Source organism: Parus major, chromosome 2 (assembly GCF_001522545.3).
Source record: "Parus major isolate Abel chromosome 2, Parus_major1.1, whole genome shotgun sequence".
In the NCBI taxonomy this organism is placed as follows: domain Eukaryota; kingdom Metazoa; phylum Chordata; class Aves; order Passeriformes; family Paridae; genus Parus; species Parus major.
This window is the reverse complement of record NC_031769.1, coordinates 114707654-114721386: the sequence shown is the minus strand read 5'-3', so window position 1 is coordinate 114721386 and position 13733 is coordinate 114707654. Positions and strand designations below refer to the sequence as shown.

General features: G+C 40.7%; 1 protein-coding gene across 5 annotated transcripts in view; it reads right to left on the bottom strand.

Moving 5' to 3' along the window:
• The window catches only part of CHD7 (chromodomain helicase DNA binding protein 7), a 133207-nt gene that overhangs the window by 50549 nt on the left and 68925 nt on the right, over nt 1-13733 (bottom strand). For all 5 annotated transcript variants that reach the window (XM_015618543.3, XM_015618542.3, XM_015618541.3 and 2 more), the window contains one exon: nt 8970-9391. In XM_015618543.3, coding sequence (XP_015474029.1) covers nt 8970-9391 — 422 coding nt within the window. The remainder of the gene's footprint in view (nt 1-8969; nt 9392-13733) is intronic.

Here is a 13733-nt window from a genome sequence, read left to right as displayed (position 1 = left end):
GACCTTAGACAGCGACACTCGATGTGTACTTAACAAGAAACTAAAAATGAGATGGGAAAGGAAGAGCTGCTCTCTTCAGAACCTGCACTTTCTGAAAGTGGTGTTTGGACAACCTGACACGAGAAGACAAACAGGAATTACACACATGCTTGTCTTATATTAACCGTGTAACCCAGGTAAGCAGAAACAGAGTAAGTGCTACCAAAACAAAGGACTGAATTCATCTTCTTTTACAATCCTTGCTATTTCCAAGCAGGAAACGCATTTTGGTGTCAGCACTGAGGGCAACCATACCATGCTTCAATGCATGCAACTGCAGCTTGTAAAGGGGGGAAAAAACACCCAGCCAGTATCTCAGCATCTACACAACACCAGAAAGCTATATCCACTGACAATAATGTTTTGAGGGTTGTTCCTTCCTTTCCTCTCCCATGAAAACATTCATCATCTGAAGAGCTGGGACTGCAAGTCTCCAGCTGCACTCAGAGGCTTGGAAATGGGTGAAGACATATGTATCAAAATACAACTTTAAATACACCATCACCAAATCAGAAACTGAAATGATCTGTAGCATGGCAGGGGTGAAATTTTTAAAAGGCAACAAAAATCGTAAAGTTAGTATTTTAAAGCCTTTAAAATACTACTTTTATACATTTAGCCTTTGAGTCTGAGGCAGGATTTTATTAGTTTATTGTGGTCAGCTCCCAGCAGCCCATTACCAATGTGAGGAGTTTGCTAAGGGAAGTCAAGAGGCTGACAGCAGAGCAGAGCTGTGTGCTGGTACCTGACACACGGCAAGCACAGATCAGCAAGCGCTATATAAGCGCTTTTACATGGCTTCTACATTGTCATCACTTTAATTTCATACCTGGGAAACTGCCCGTGGTTTGTTTTTTCTTCGTGATCCTCACATTTGTAATTTCACATTTAAACATCAGCTTTAAGTTTGTTCATTTTGATCAGCACATCAGCCCACCAACAGTGTGTTTTGGAGCTGTAATTTAAAATTTTCCAGTACAGTCACATGTCTCTTCAGGACTGTGACAACTCAGCTACAGTGTTATTTTCTCCTTGCAGCCTATGCTTAAACTAACACTGATTTCCAAGTTTAAAAACACAAAAAAGAACCATTTACACATGAAAAGATTGTGAGTTTTGAACATGGATTTGTATTATTGCAAAATTTTCTCTACTCAGCCTTAGTGAGGCCATATCTGGAATACTCTGTCCAGTTCTGGACTCCTCAGTGAAACAAAGACAAGGAGCTAGTGGATAGGATAATGAAGAGGGACACAATGATGAATAGGGGTCTGGAGCATCTCTCTTACAAGGAGAGACTGTGGGAGCTGGGCCTATTTAAAGACTGAGACGAGATGATCTACAGAGGTCACTTCCATTCCTAACAATTCCGCGATTCATTAATGCACATAAGTATCTCAATAGTAGGTATCAAGAGGATGGTGTCAGGCTCTCTTCAGTTGTGCCAGTGACAGGACAAGGAGCAATGGCCAGAAACAAAAACAGAAGTTCTGCCTCAGCATGAGGAAGAACTTCCTTACACTGAGGGTGGCAGAGCACTGGAACTGCCCAGGGAGGCCGTCCTCCCTGGAGACATTCAAACCCACCTGGACACCTTCCTGTGTCACCTGCTCTAAGTGACCCTGCCTTGGCAGGGGGCTTGGATGAGATGATCTCCAGAGATGCCTTCCAACCCTAACAATCCTGTTAAAGTAATAGGACTCGACGCAGCTCAAAAAAAGCCCACCTTAAACTGTGTGAATTTTAAAAAAATAAATGAAAACGGAAAGGAGCGGGTGGGGGAAAGAGCTGGACACGGCGGAAAGAGCGCGGGCACAGCGGGGGCAGAGTTTGGCACGGCGGGAGGAGCGCGGGCAGAGGGCGAGCCCCGAGAGGCGGCGGGGCCGGGCAGCGCGCGTCCCTCCCTCCCTCGCTCCGTGCCCGGCGGGCTCCCCTCCCTCCCCGCCGGCGCTTGTTTCCGCTCTGGCTGCCACCAATGGCACAAAAAGCCGCAGCTGAAGCGGGGCCCCCTTCGCCTTTTCATCCGCACGCCGAGAGCGCTGGCGTCGCCCCGGCAACCCGCGGCCACGTGACCAGCACCTGCTCCGCTGGCCGGCGGCCACCGAGCGCTGCCATCTGCTTCCCTCAATCAGCGCCCGCCCGCTCCCGGCACCTGCGCGGCCGCGGCACGGGAACCCCCGCCGCACACACAACACACCGGCTTTCAGCAAATCACCGCCGAACCGCTTCCAAAAACACCGCCTGAAAACCAAACACCAAACAGAAACAAAACAAAACAAACAAAAAAAGACCCGCTTTACGCCTTGCTCCAACTTGTTTAAATGGAAGGTGAACATCGCCGCCAGGTGAAGCGGGCTGACAGCGCGGCGCTTTTCCCCCCGACCCCCGTAAATCGGAGCGGGGCGCGCAATTAAAGCTCAGCCGTCGTGTCGTGCCCCCGGTGCACGGCCGCCTGTGAATAACAGGCTTAAAGCCGGGAAGAATAGCGTGGGCTAGGCGGGATAAAACACCAGCCTGCTGAAAGGCCGGGCAGCGCTAACGAGGGCCCGCCGACCCACCGACCGCGCTGCGCTCCCGGCCGGCCGGGCGCAGACAAAGAGCCCGGCGCTGCGGGCAGGTCCGCCCCGACACGGGTTCCCTTCTGGCCTCCGAGAGACCTTTCTCTCTCCGAGCCATGACTGCTTCATGACCTGTATCTACCCCCGAGCCGTGCGCCTCAGTGTACACAGGCACTCTCGGCAACGGAGACGCGGTCTAAGCGATTCGGACGAAGTTTCAAACCGCTTCCCTTTCCAGACCAGTTATAGACACACACGTGAAAGAGCCACCAAGCTGGGGAGAACAAAGCCCGTGTGCAGCTCCAGTGGGAATTTTAAGTTCTAAATTCAGCAACAGAATTACTCTTTTTAAATGCACAGCTACAACTTCTTTGAAAGAAAGGGAGGAAAAAAAAAAAAGGTGAAGTAGAAATAGAAGAACAGCACCACCCTTCTAAACACAGGGACACACTGCTTCCCAGTGCATCACACTCGCAGGAGCTTCATCTGGCCAGTGAAAACATCAGCTTCCTTACATTGTCAGCAGCTATTCTTCATCTTCCCACCGAGCCAGTGTGATTTGTTCCTGACAATTAAATGTACCCACTTTTGACTCAGCCTTTGCACTTTCCAGCAGATCACACTCAGGCCATCCAGGAACAGCATTAGCCTGGAACAGAATTACCCTTCCACATGAAGAACAGGCAGGTACTTAGAGATTGTTCTCAGAGACTCTGCCATTAGGTCTCCCTGTCAGTGCTCAGCACTGGGGGCACATGATTAGTACTTTTCAAGTCTGGCAACAAGGAAGGTAAACTGTAAAATACATATTTAGATAACTATCTCTCATATATGTTTTTATACATGCTTGAATGCAAAATTTAGCCAAAGCCCACTAGTGACAAGGTTAATGTCCAATCCCAAAAAAACACTATAAATCTAGGACAAACTGGAGCAGTATTTGCCACACACAAAACTATGAAGTATTTAAAAACTATCAGTTAAATTTGTCCCTCAATTCAAGTGATAGAAATACAGACATTTCAGACTAGATGTTTTACAATTTCACTGTCCAATATCACTTTCTGGTTTCATCCTCTTACCCCTAAGGTCTGCATACCATACTGACCAAAGGGGATCAGTAAGAAGACAACCTGCAGAAGGTCAAACAAGCAAATAACATGAAGAAAAAGTAGTTGAATAGGAAAACAGTAAGTAGGGCAACTGAAAACAGAGCTTGATTTACAATTTAAGAAAGATATCCAAACTCCAACAAGGAGATTTCTGTCAGCTCAGCAGCCCCCAGGAGAGCTAGATGAAGCTACAGAAACTTACAGGGGTAAACCATCTGACTCAAAAATGACCCAAAAATCATGACATGCTTTCCAAGATTAAGAGGGGAATTAGTTCTTATGTTTACCCTGTGTAACTACTTCACCTGATCTGTGTAACTGATAGATCTGTTTATTACTATAATTTACGACAATTATCATTACTTGGATGTTTTTTTCTATAATTCTACGATCTAAAGTCAGATGCATTACTGATTTTTATTTTACCATTTGGAAACATTGTCCTGTAACAGAGTCACAATTGGACCTAGTTTAGACAAACTTTACAAATTCACTGTGAAGCATAAAAAACATTGAAAAACAATCTAACCTTCTCAAAATGTCAGAAATGTGAGACTTATGCTTAACTGCCTTACCCAAAGAAAACAATTATTTTTAAAAGCCCCTAGTGTAATCAAAACTTTTTTAAAATCAGTTCTTACATATCACAAAAGTAGGAAAAACAATAGACAAGGTTTATTCCAGCCTGAAAAGTCAGCCAAATTACTAAAAAGCTTTGGTAATAGTGAGGCCTACAAGGCCTGCCTGCCCTGCAGCACAAGCAAAGGTAAATATCAGGCAGCTGGGCTGGTTCAAAAGGGAGATGAGGACAGGTGTGAACAGGAACAGCCTCAGCTGACACATGCATAGAAATCTCACACGATTTCCTGTTCTCTCCCAAAGGCAGCCTTTTCCTGCCTTGCTCAGGATGATCTGACCTTGGGAGTGGAAACTACCACCACTGCCTCGGGACCTCTCTTCCTGTCCTCCAGCTCCCCAGGGTGCTGTGTCCTGCTGTCCGCACTGCTCCCCCACGCAGCAGCCTCTTCCCACTTCCGTGGCCAGGAGCCATCTCCTTTCCGATACAACAAACAGCCAAACCTTGCGCCAAAAAAACCCTTCTCCACCTCCCTCTAAAAACTTTAATTATGTTCATGTTTAGCACTCCCCTTGTAAGCAACAACCCACTTGCCCTACGCTGTGGCCCAGGCTGCTGCTCAGTGTGTGGGGAAGATGAAGTTTTCCCTGCCACAAGGAGGGGAGGAAGCAGATCTGAGCGGCCCTGTGAAGCACAGCACACTGCTTTGAGGAGATGGGAGGAGGCAAGAGCTCCTGCAAATAGCTGCCATTTGGCCCTTGCAAATAGTTACTGCTCCTGCCACAATAATCGGTGGCCACTCCCTAGGGTTTCATAGGAAGTGGCAGGAGAGATATCAGCTGTGCTGCAGCGTGATCTTCTCAAACAGGTGGTCCTCATCTCCTCCAGGGACAGGCACAGGAGGAGCAGACATCTGAGCCATGACTTTGCAATTCAGTAGGATTACTTGCCTTTCCCTGTCCCTCTACTTTTGGAAAAATCTGCCTGCTTGCCTGTGCCTGAAGCTGGCTTCATAATGTTTAGGAGCCCACATAATACTCAGCACCCACCCAATTTAATGAAAACTCTTCACTTGTGATCCTAGGTTAACCTACATTTTGCTTTCAAACTTGACTAGCTTGGTCTACAAGAGATTTGTTTTACCAATGTTATTATTTTTAGCCACCACTATATATGTCTTTCAGTATTGGTAGGATTGGGCTAATATCCATTTAAAGTGTATTAGTACAGTATTAATGTGTGATCTTCCTTTTGCTCTGCAGTGTAACATACTAGCAGCCTATTTGGGCACTATCTTTCTATTTCAGATCCCATCACAATTCAAACCACCTTAAATTAATCAGGTTCTTCCATTTCCAATCTGACTTGTCCCTCTCATGAAGGTGCATTTCAGCGAGGCAGGCTGCTTGTTTTGCCACAACTTGCACCAAAGATAACAGATAAAGTTTCTAGGGTTTTGTTTTTATTTGTTACATAAAAGGATTATACTTTTAGTTGAAATTGGAACTAAAATAACAGGGTTATGAGCTAGATTAAATTTCAAAATGGTTAAGATAATGAAAATCAGATTTTTTCCATCCATGTGTATGAGATATACTCATGGATGTCTATATATAATAATATAGCCTGTGTCAAACTTAACTATTAAGTACCCATTGTGCTCTATTAAATATATTGCTCTTCAATAAATAACTAACTTTATTTAAGTTAATTTTATATTAAGTTTACATGCAGAACTCTTCTGTTGAAGCTGATCATCTTACTCAGGAATGAGGACCATTAGTTACACACAGCACTTTTAGATTTCTAAACAACACTACTCCTTTCAATGCTTAGAAGCAAAATACTGAGCAATATAAGCAGCAGCAGTAAAGACATGCCAGATACTACCTTTATCAAAATATTTTACTTCTACATAATCGTCCATAATCTGTATTAACTTGCATTAATCTCACTCATCTCAGCTACTGTAATATTTCCTTTCCGGAGTTAGTGCTGCTGAAATACTGTGGCTTATATGATTAAACATTTGGACTGTTGATTTATTTAAAAACTTGATTCAGTGATCTGTCACTGGACAGGTTCCCCAGTCTATGATATTGCCAAAGTAAGCAAATTTCTTTCACCAATTTAAAATTCTTTGGCAGCATAAAATCCCCACACAGTCTCTGGGTTCTTCAAAGAAGCTTGATACTGAAGCTGACAAGACCACAAAATGAGAACAACCTTGTTTTCAAGACAGCATTTGGTAACGAGACACAAGCCCAATATGGCAAAAATAGGACTTTCTCCACACCCCTGAGTAAGCATAAGAAACACCGAATGCACTCTTGCTGTTGCTTCAAACATGTTTCTCTCACAGGTAAAACAACAGGGCTTTGTACTTACTAGAATACTGTAAGTCACCAAGCCAGACAGGGACAAGAATCATTGCATGGGAAAGAAGATAATGAGTCTCCTCCAAACACAATTAAGAAAGTAGTGTTTTGCTCCTTCAGAAGAAACACTGCTCCTTTAATCTGCACTGTATGTCCCAAGATTCAGAGAAGATGCTCATAGAGGTATTAGGATTGAGTGGACAGGACAGACCAGTTCTGAGCTCTGATGTCCAGACCATCAGCCATAGGTGTTTTTGAGGCAGACTCCTTCTAAACATGATTTATCAAATACGGCTTCAATGTAGTCAATTGAAAAGTCCTTCAGTAAAAGGTTTTTTACTTTTTGACAGCAAAAATCTGGGAAATGCTCAATAATATTTATCATGTAGCCTGGTCAGCCTTTAAACCTGTGAGTCCAGGGAACTGGAGCACCTCTAGAGAAAAGGCTGAGCAAGCTGTGCCTGTTTAGCCTGGAGATGACTAGGAAGAGATCCTATCAACACATATCTTAAGGATGGGTGTGGAGACAATGGGGCCAGACACTGCTCAGAGGTGCCCACAGAGGTGCTCAGAGGTGACAGGACATGGGACAGTGGGTACAAACTGAAACACAGCAAGTTCCATCTGTCTAAAAAGAAAAACTACATTCAGGGTGACAGAGCACTGGAACAAACTACCCACAGAGGCTGTGAAGTCTCCTTCCCTGGAGATATTAAAAACCTGCCTGGATGGACCCCATGTAATCTGTTATAGGTGAGCCTGCTTTAGCAAGGCGTTTGAACTACATGATCTCCAGGGGTCCCTTTCAATCCTCAATCCCACTTTCAATCTCAACCATTTTGTGATCCTATGAAAAGGCTATTTTAGCTGATACAGTACTTTAATTTCAAAAAGACATACTGGCTGATATATAATTTTAGAGATTTTCTAAGCTGTGAATTGCTACTGTGTATGTAAACCAAATCCTTAGGACAGTCTGGTACACAGCCAAAGTAAATGCTGTAATAGGGATAGGTTAATCAACTGTAATTTACTGATCAGTTAATATAATCTGTACACAACAACACTTGATTTTATAAGCCAGTGCTTATAAATTCTTCAGGAAACATCATCTCTGCTAGTATAGAAACTTTTCTGTCTTGCTAGAGCAACAAGTAACATTTTACTGTCCATCCTCATTAGTTATAGAGCTGTATCAAACCTAACCAATAAATAGTAAGTCTTGTAGAATATATGCAAAGATGGTTCATTAAATGCAATTTTTAAACCCTAATACAAATGGATTTTGCAAACTGATTTGGATTAACCAAGTCTGGCTGTGCTTCCATCTGGAAGTTATATTTTATAACTCTGGCCACATCCTGAAAAACAGATTCAGATGTTTGGAACAAATTCAGAACAGTTGTAAGAAATTCTAGGTACAAATGAAATAAAAAAAAATATTGAGCTTTTATGTCGTTGTGGTCTCAGTTTTCTTCCAAGTAGGCATTTATAACCACGGTGTTTAGGGACTTGAGGGACAAGGAAAGAATCTGTGTTATTACCTATGACATATTTACTCATGTGTAATGATGGTTTATTCTTTCTCATACTACTCTGTAACGTTTTAAGCCTATCCTGATAAAGGTACACGACACTGAATGGCAAGTTAAGAAACCCAGTTAAGAAACATGGTTGAACCATCTGGTCTATCCCCAAAGATTTTCTGCTAGGAAAATTGTCTTTATGTAGAACAGGAAAATGAATATCATCCCTATGATAAGGACATATCAATATCCATATAAAAATGTCTTTTTAACAGCAGAGCTTAGAGACCATGAGTTGTGTTAGTATAAAACAATGCCTGTAAGGGTTGTACAGCATACAACAATGTGAAGTACCTAACTCTTTATTTAGGGAAAAACATTATCAAACCATTTTAATCTGAGCCTTCATCTCTGAAACCGTACATTAATGTTGAAGCAGTTTAATTTCTCAACACAAAAACCACACACAGGGACAGATGAACACTAGAAGAGAAAGAGTTTGTTTTTGAAATCTAACACATCCAGAGACTTTTCTGCCTTGAAAGGAAAAACTAACCTTCTGCCTTTCCAGCTTGCTTAAAATAACTGTGAAGCCATAAACAGGAAAGTCAAACAAGAGAAATGTGCCCAAGCTTCTCAAAAACATGATGTTGTAGATGGTAGAAGGCAAACGACAAAACAAGATTTCCTCTCCACCCACGCCATTTAGCACAGATGCTCTAGAAATCCCACAAACACACTGTTTTTCTCTTATTGCATATACAAGTTTCCTGACTTACCTAGCCTTTTTGCTGGTCTTGGGTTTTGGCGTAGTATTTTTTGCTTTCTTTTCCTTTGGCTCTTTAGGGGTCTTAGGGACTTTGGGGGTCTTGGGTTCCTTCTTTTCCTTGGGTTCTTTAGGATCTTTCGGTTCTTTTTTTGCCTTGGGCTTTTTCTTTTTCTTCTTATCTTCTTGGGAGCAATCCACTGAGTTTCTGCTTAGATTCTGGCTGTCAAGTCCCCCAGGAAAGTCTTCCTTACCAAAACCTTTACTGGGACCTTCTGCAGCAATGTGATTATTTTTCTTTTTCTTTTTCTTTTGCTGTGGCTGCGGCTCAATTGACGGCAGATAATCATCGCTTTTCACTAGCTGGGTATTCGGTCCACTAACCTGAGTCATATCCGGCACTGGTTTCTCTAAAAAGGGTTCCGACGGAGAATGCTGAGAGAGATAAATAGAAATAAAAATTGTAGATCTGCAACTTTGATTTCTAAAACTTTGCTCTTTTGGAGCACAAGGCAACAGAGGGAGAAAATATTAAGCACAAGATTAACCTGTTAACAAGAGTCAGAATATCTGAAACACTGTGCAGTAAAACCATAAAGAACAAAGCTTTTTTCAGTCAGAACAGTAGCAAAATAAACAGAGATTCTTGATATATCAATGGTAAAATTATTCTAAAGCTTGTATAAAGTGGAAATATAGAAAATATTTAGTCTTCAACAAGTCACTGCAAACTAAAAGCAATTGATGTTTCAGACATTTCAAAATAGTTGTTAGTAGAATGATTAACTTAATAAAAACTATTCAGCCACACTGAAATTTTGTTCTTTGAGGAGAAAATTGTTAAAGTTTGTTTCAAGACATTTGAAGGAGAATGAAAGTGTATTCACAGCCTATATTAATAAAAAATTAATTAAGGCAATTTACATTGGTTTATCTGTGACAGGAGGTATTTTGATCAGCAAGTGAAGGATTAAGCCACTTGAAAATGTAATACAAAGTTACATTTTCTGTGCAAGATCAACTCCTTCCATCTTGTACTCGAAACAGATTTGTTCCTGCTCCAGATTGGACAGAGCTACAGTAAGTGCTTACAAACCTGCAAAACATCCTATTTCAAAGTCTCTATAGCATATCAGGTTTACACCAAACTTACAAGCTAGAGGAAAACCTATGTATAATTACACAAATGCCTAGAATAAAATATATTGCATATATTGGCAACCATTTTCACCACAAGAGTTCTGTTTTACACAAAGATCCATGAGTCTGCAGCCAAAAGATATCTAGGCTCTACCATGACTTTGCAGCATATCAAAGCTCTGACCTGCTTCTCCCTGCCTGTGATGGTTATAAATGCAGGATGACAGGATTACTCTTCTAGAAGAAAACTAATAGCATGACAACATACTGATGCCTTTCTTGCACTCACATATATGGTCAGATCATTTTACTTACCCTCTTTCTCTCTCTGTTTCACCTCTTTTTCTGTTCCCTAAAAATTAAGTCAGGATGGTTCTAGGTGGATGAGTTCCCCATTAATCATGGTGTCAAAGGACAGCCATTTGATATGTTTTATCTGTTGAATTGTGGATTAGAAAAGTTTATAACTAATAAGAATTTTACTTCTGTGGAAAGCAGTGCCAGTGTAATTGTAATATTCTTTGCATTTCCCTTTCTCCATTTTTTTTCAAATGGCACTTACTGACAAGTGGCAAGTGCACAAATGAATGGCTACAAAACCAATCCCTGAGCATAAGAAGAACTGATGGGCACACATAGATATATCTACTTCAGCCACCTAGATCTAAATAGAAATGCACTTAAGATTTAGGAAACAAAATTCTTGATGAGCAGTGAATGCATGTGTATATTTCCAAATACATAAATATTATTTTCTCAATATAAACAAACTGAACCAGTGGAGTCCTAACTACTTCTGCCATTTCTTTACAGTACCAAATCCACTGTGCACTGAACACACTAACATACTCAGAAGCAAAAGGAACAAGGCTGTCAGGAAGTTAAGATAACAACTTCTTCTGCTGTCTGGGAGAGGTCTGAATGGTACATGCTACACACTGCAGGTCTCCATGGAACAGGCAGAACAAGAGGGAAGGCGAGTGACAGACTGATGGTCTGGGACTCTTGGCTTAGCTAAAAACTTCCAAGGGTGACTTCTGCATGTTTCTGTCCTTCACATGTTTATTAAGATCCCTTTTTGTGCAACCATGTCTAAGTTGCAGTGGAAATCCAGCTCTAATGAAAACCCAATGCACTCACTGCATTAGCACTGTATCAATCAGCCCCACCCTCAAGACCCCCTCATGTTGTTAGTCATCATGAAGTATGAATCAACACCTGCTCTAGAAATCTGCAGTCACCACAGGCATGTACAGCTCCATGCTGGAAAGTTCACAAAAACTGGGTATCTTTGTAGAAAACACTATCCCAGAAAGTCAGAAGTAACAATGAGTTCTGCAGTCCAATTACACATCACATAAAATGGAGATCTTTCAAAATGTTCTGATTGGTTGTGAATTTGGTTGACTGAATGAAGTGTCTCAGATTTGTTATATGACACAGAATAAAACTGTCTTCTCTGTACCTCACACTGTTAAGTGCTTGTACTAACCATTATTTCTAGGAAAATACAGGAAGATTACCGAGATCATCTATAAGTACTTCTTATCCCTGAGTTTTCAGAGCAGTACTTTTAACCTGTATTTTTGCAAAACAGTCAATATATTTCTGCATTATCTGCTATTTCATGTCTCATGCATCCTACATTTTGCAGAAATTTCAAGCGCAAGTTTCACCAGTTTTTTCACAGAGCTGTCCTCTACCATCTCCAATCCTGTTTTAAAATACTGCTCACCTGCTATATGTAACATATAAGAACTCCAGGGTTTTCTTTCCATTATTTGTAAATTTTGCATCGAGCAAGTTCCTTGAATTTGGCACTACATTATTAGTTTGCCATAATAAGAGAGACTTTTACAAATACCTAGAATACCTATACCTTATGTATAAGGCACAACTTTCTAGAACAGGTCAAAATCAGTAGTTTTATTTTTCTTCTTCTTATGCATATGAAACAGCCAAACCAACAAGTATTAAAAACCACAAGAAATCCAGTAGCGCCATGTAAATTTAATTTTACAAAATTTTCAACATTGCAATTTCATTAGTGGTATGACCATCACTGAAATCAATACTATATTTTATAAATGCTTCAATATTCAAAACAATGAATCCTTGCTGCTTTTGTAACACTAATAGGTTGATTTTGTTTAAGTCTGAACAACAACTTTCAGCAGAGTCATAAGGAAATCTGAAAGCAAAGCTTTCCAAATCTCCAGAATATCAGTGTCAGCCCTTCATGACTTGACATTTGCAGTTTCAGTGTCAGATCTGGGCAGAAGGTAAGGCCCTGAGAATGGCAGTGATTGTTTCCGTACTGTAGTACCTGTGAAATTTCAGATTCTTAACAATGAGAGTCATTCTCAGGCTCTAAAACAACTGAAGACTGTACATTAGACTAAAACATTATGCCTGAAATAAATACTGAAAAACCTTAAACTTACTGCCTTTTATTTAAAGGATCAAGTTATGTGCATTACCAAGCATAATAATACTATGATTTTGGTTCATATCACTCAGAATCTCTGGGACATTGAAGCTACAAAAAGACAATTCTGCCCTAATTAGGTTTTGTAGGTTGTATTTGCTGTTACTTGAAAATATATTACTTTTGCCACACACCACTCCCCCTGCAGTTTGGCACATTTTGTAATTCACTTATACATTATTTTCTAAATTGTAGCACTCTTTCAAAGGAATAGCTGTGAATACTTTCATTTTTCTGGGAAGTCTGTGGCTGTACTTCTGCAATATGCTAAAACCGTTTATCCCTAACTGACAACCCCACATTGCTCCCTAGTGTGAAGCTGTGTAGGAGCAGCACAAATCTACTGAGAAGAGACTGGAAGCAGCTTGAAAGATGCATTTTCTTACTCCAAACCAGTTGTCTGCTCTTTCTTAAGTGGGGAGAAAAGGAAGAACAACAGGCTTTCACAATAAATATTAGATTAAGCCTACCACAGAGAATTATTTCAAATAGTTCCACTTCTTTAAATCTAGAAAGGATTAGCTCTAGTTACAGGGTCACAATTTCTAATGAAAGAACCCTGTTTTCCATTTATAGAATTAAAAAAAAAAATGTATATTACAAGTTTTTTATCAAAAGATTGAAAAAAATTATCTGCATACTTCACAGAAATTGCTTCTCCTGCTGCTTTTAGTAGTAACAAAGCCATAATTTAGTATGTTAGTACAGAATTTAATCTTCCATGGGAAAGAAACCAGTGGAGATTAAACACAAATAGATATTCATCCTATTTGATATTGCAGCAGAATTATTTTTGGTATTATTTGAAATAAGGTGAAAAAGGTGCTCAAAAATATTGGTGTGTTTACTAGACCCACATCTCTTTAAATCTTTTAGAGAAAAGCTGTTTTTGTAAACATTTAACAAAGAACAGATGGCCTGTTTTAATCATGTGAAAAAACCTGGAGCTCACATTAATACTCCTACCAGCGACTACTGGGGCTAGTCACCTCCCTAACCAGCAGCATGGCACAGTCTTCAGTAATTCCATTTAATTTTACAATGGACATTTTCTCATCAGTTCCCACTGCTCGACAGTTAATCAATGCTATTAACATGCAATATCACAATGCAGGACACTCCTAAAAATCACAGCTTATTAGAGAAAAA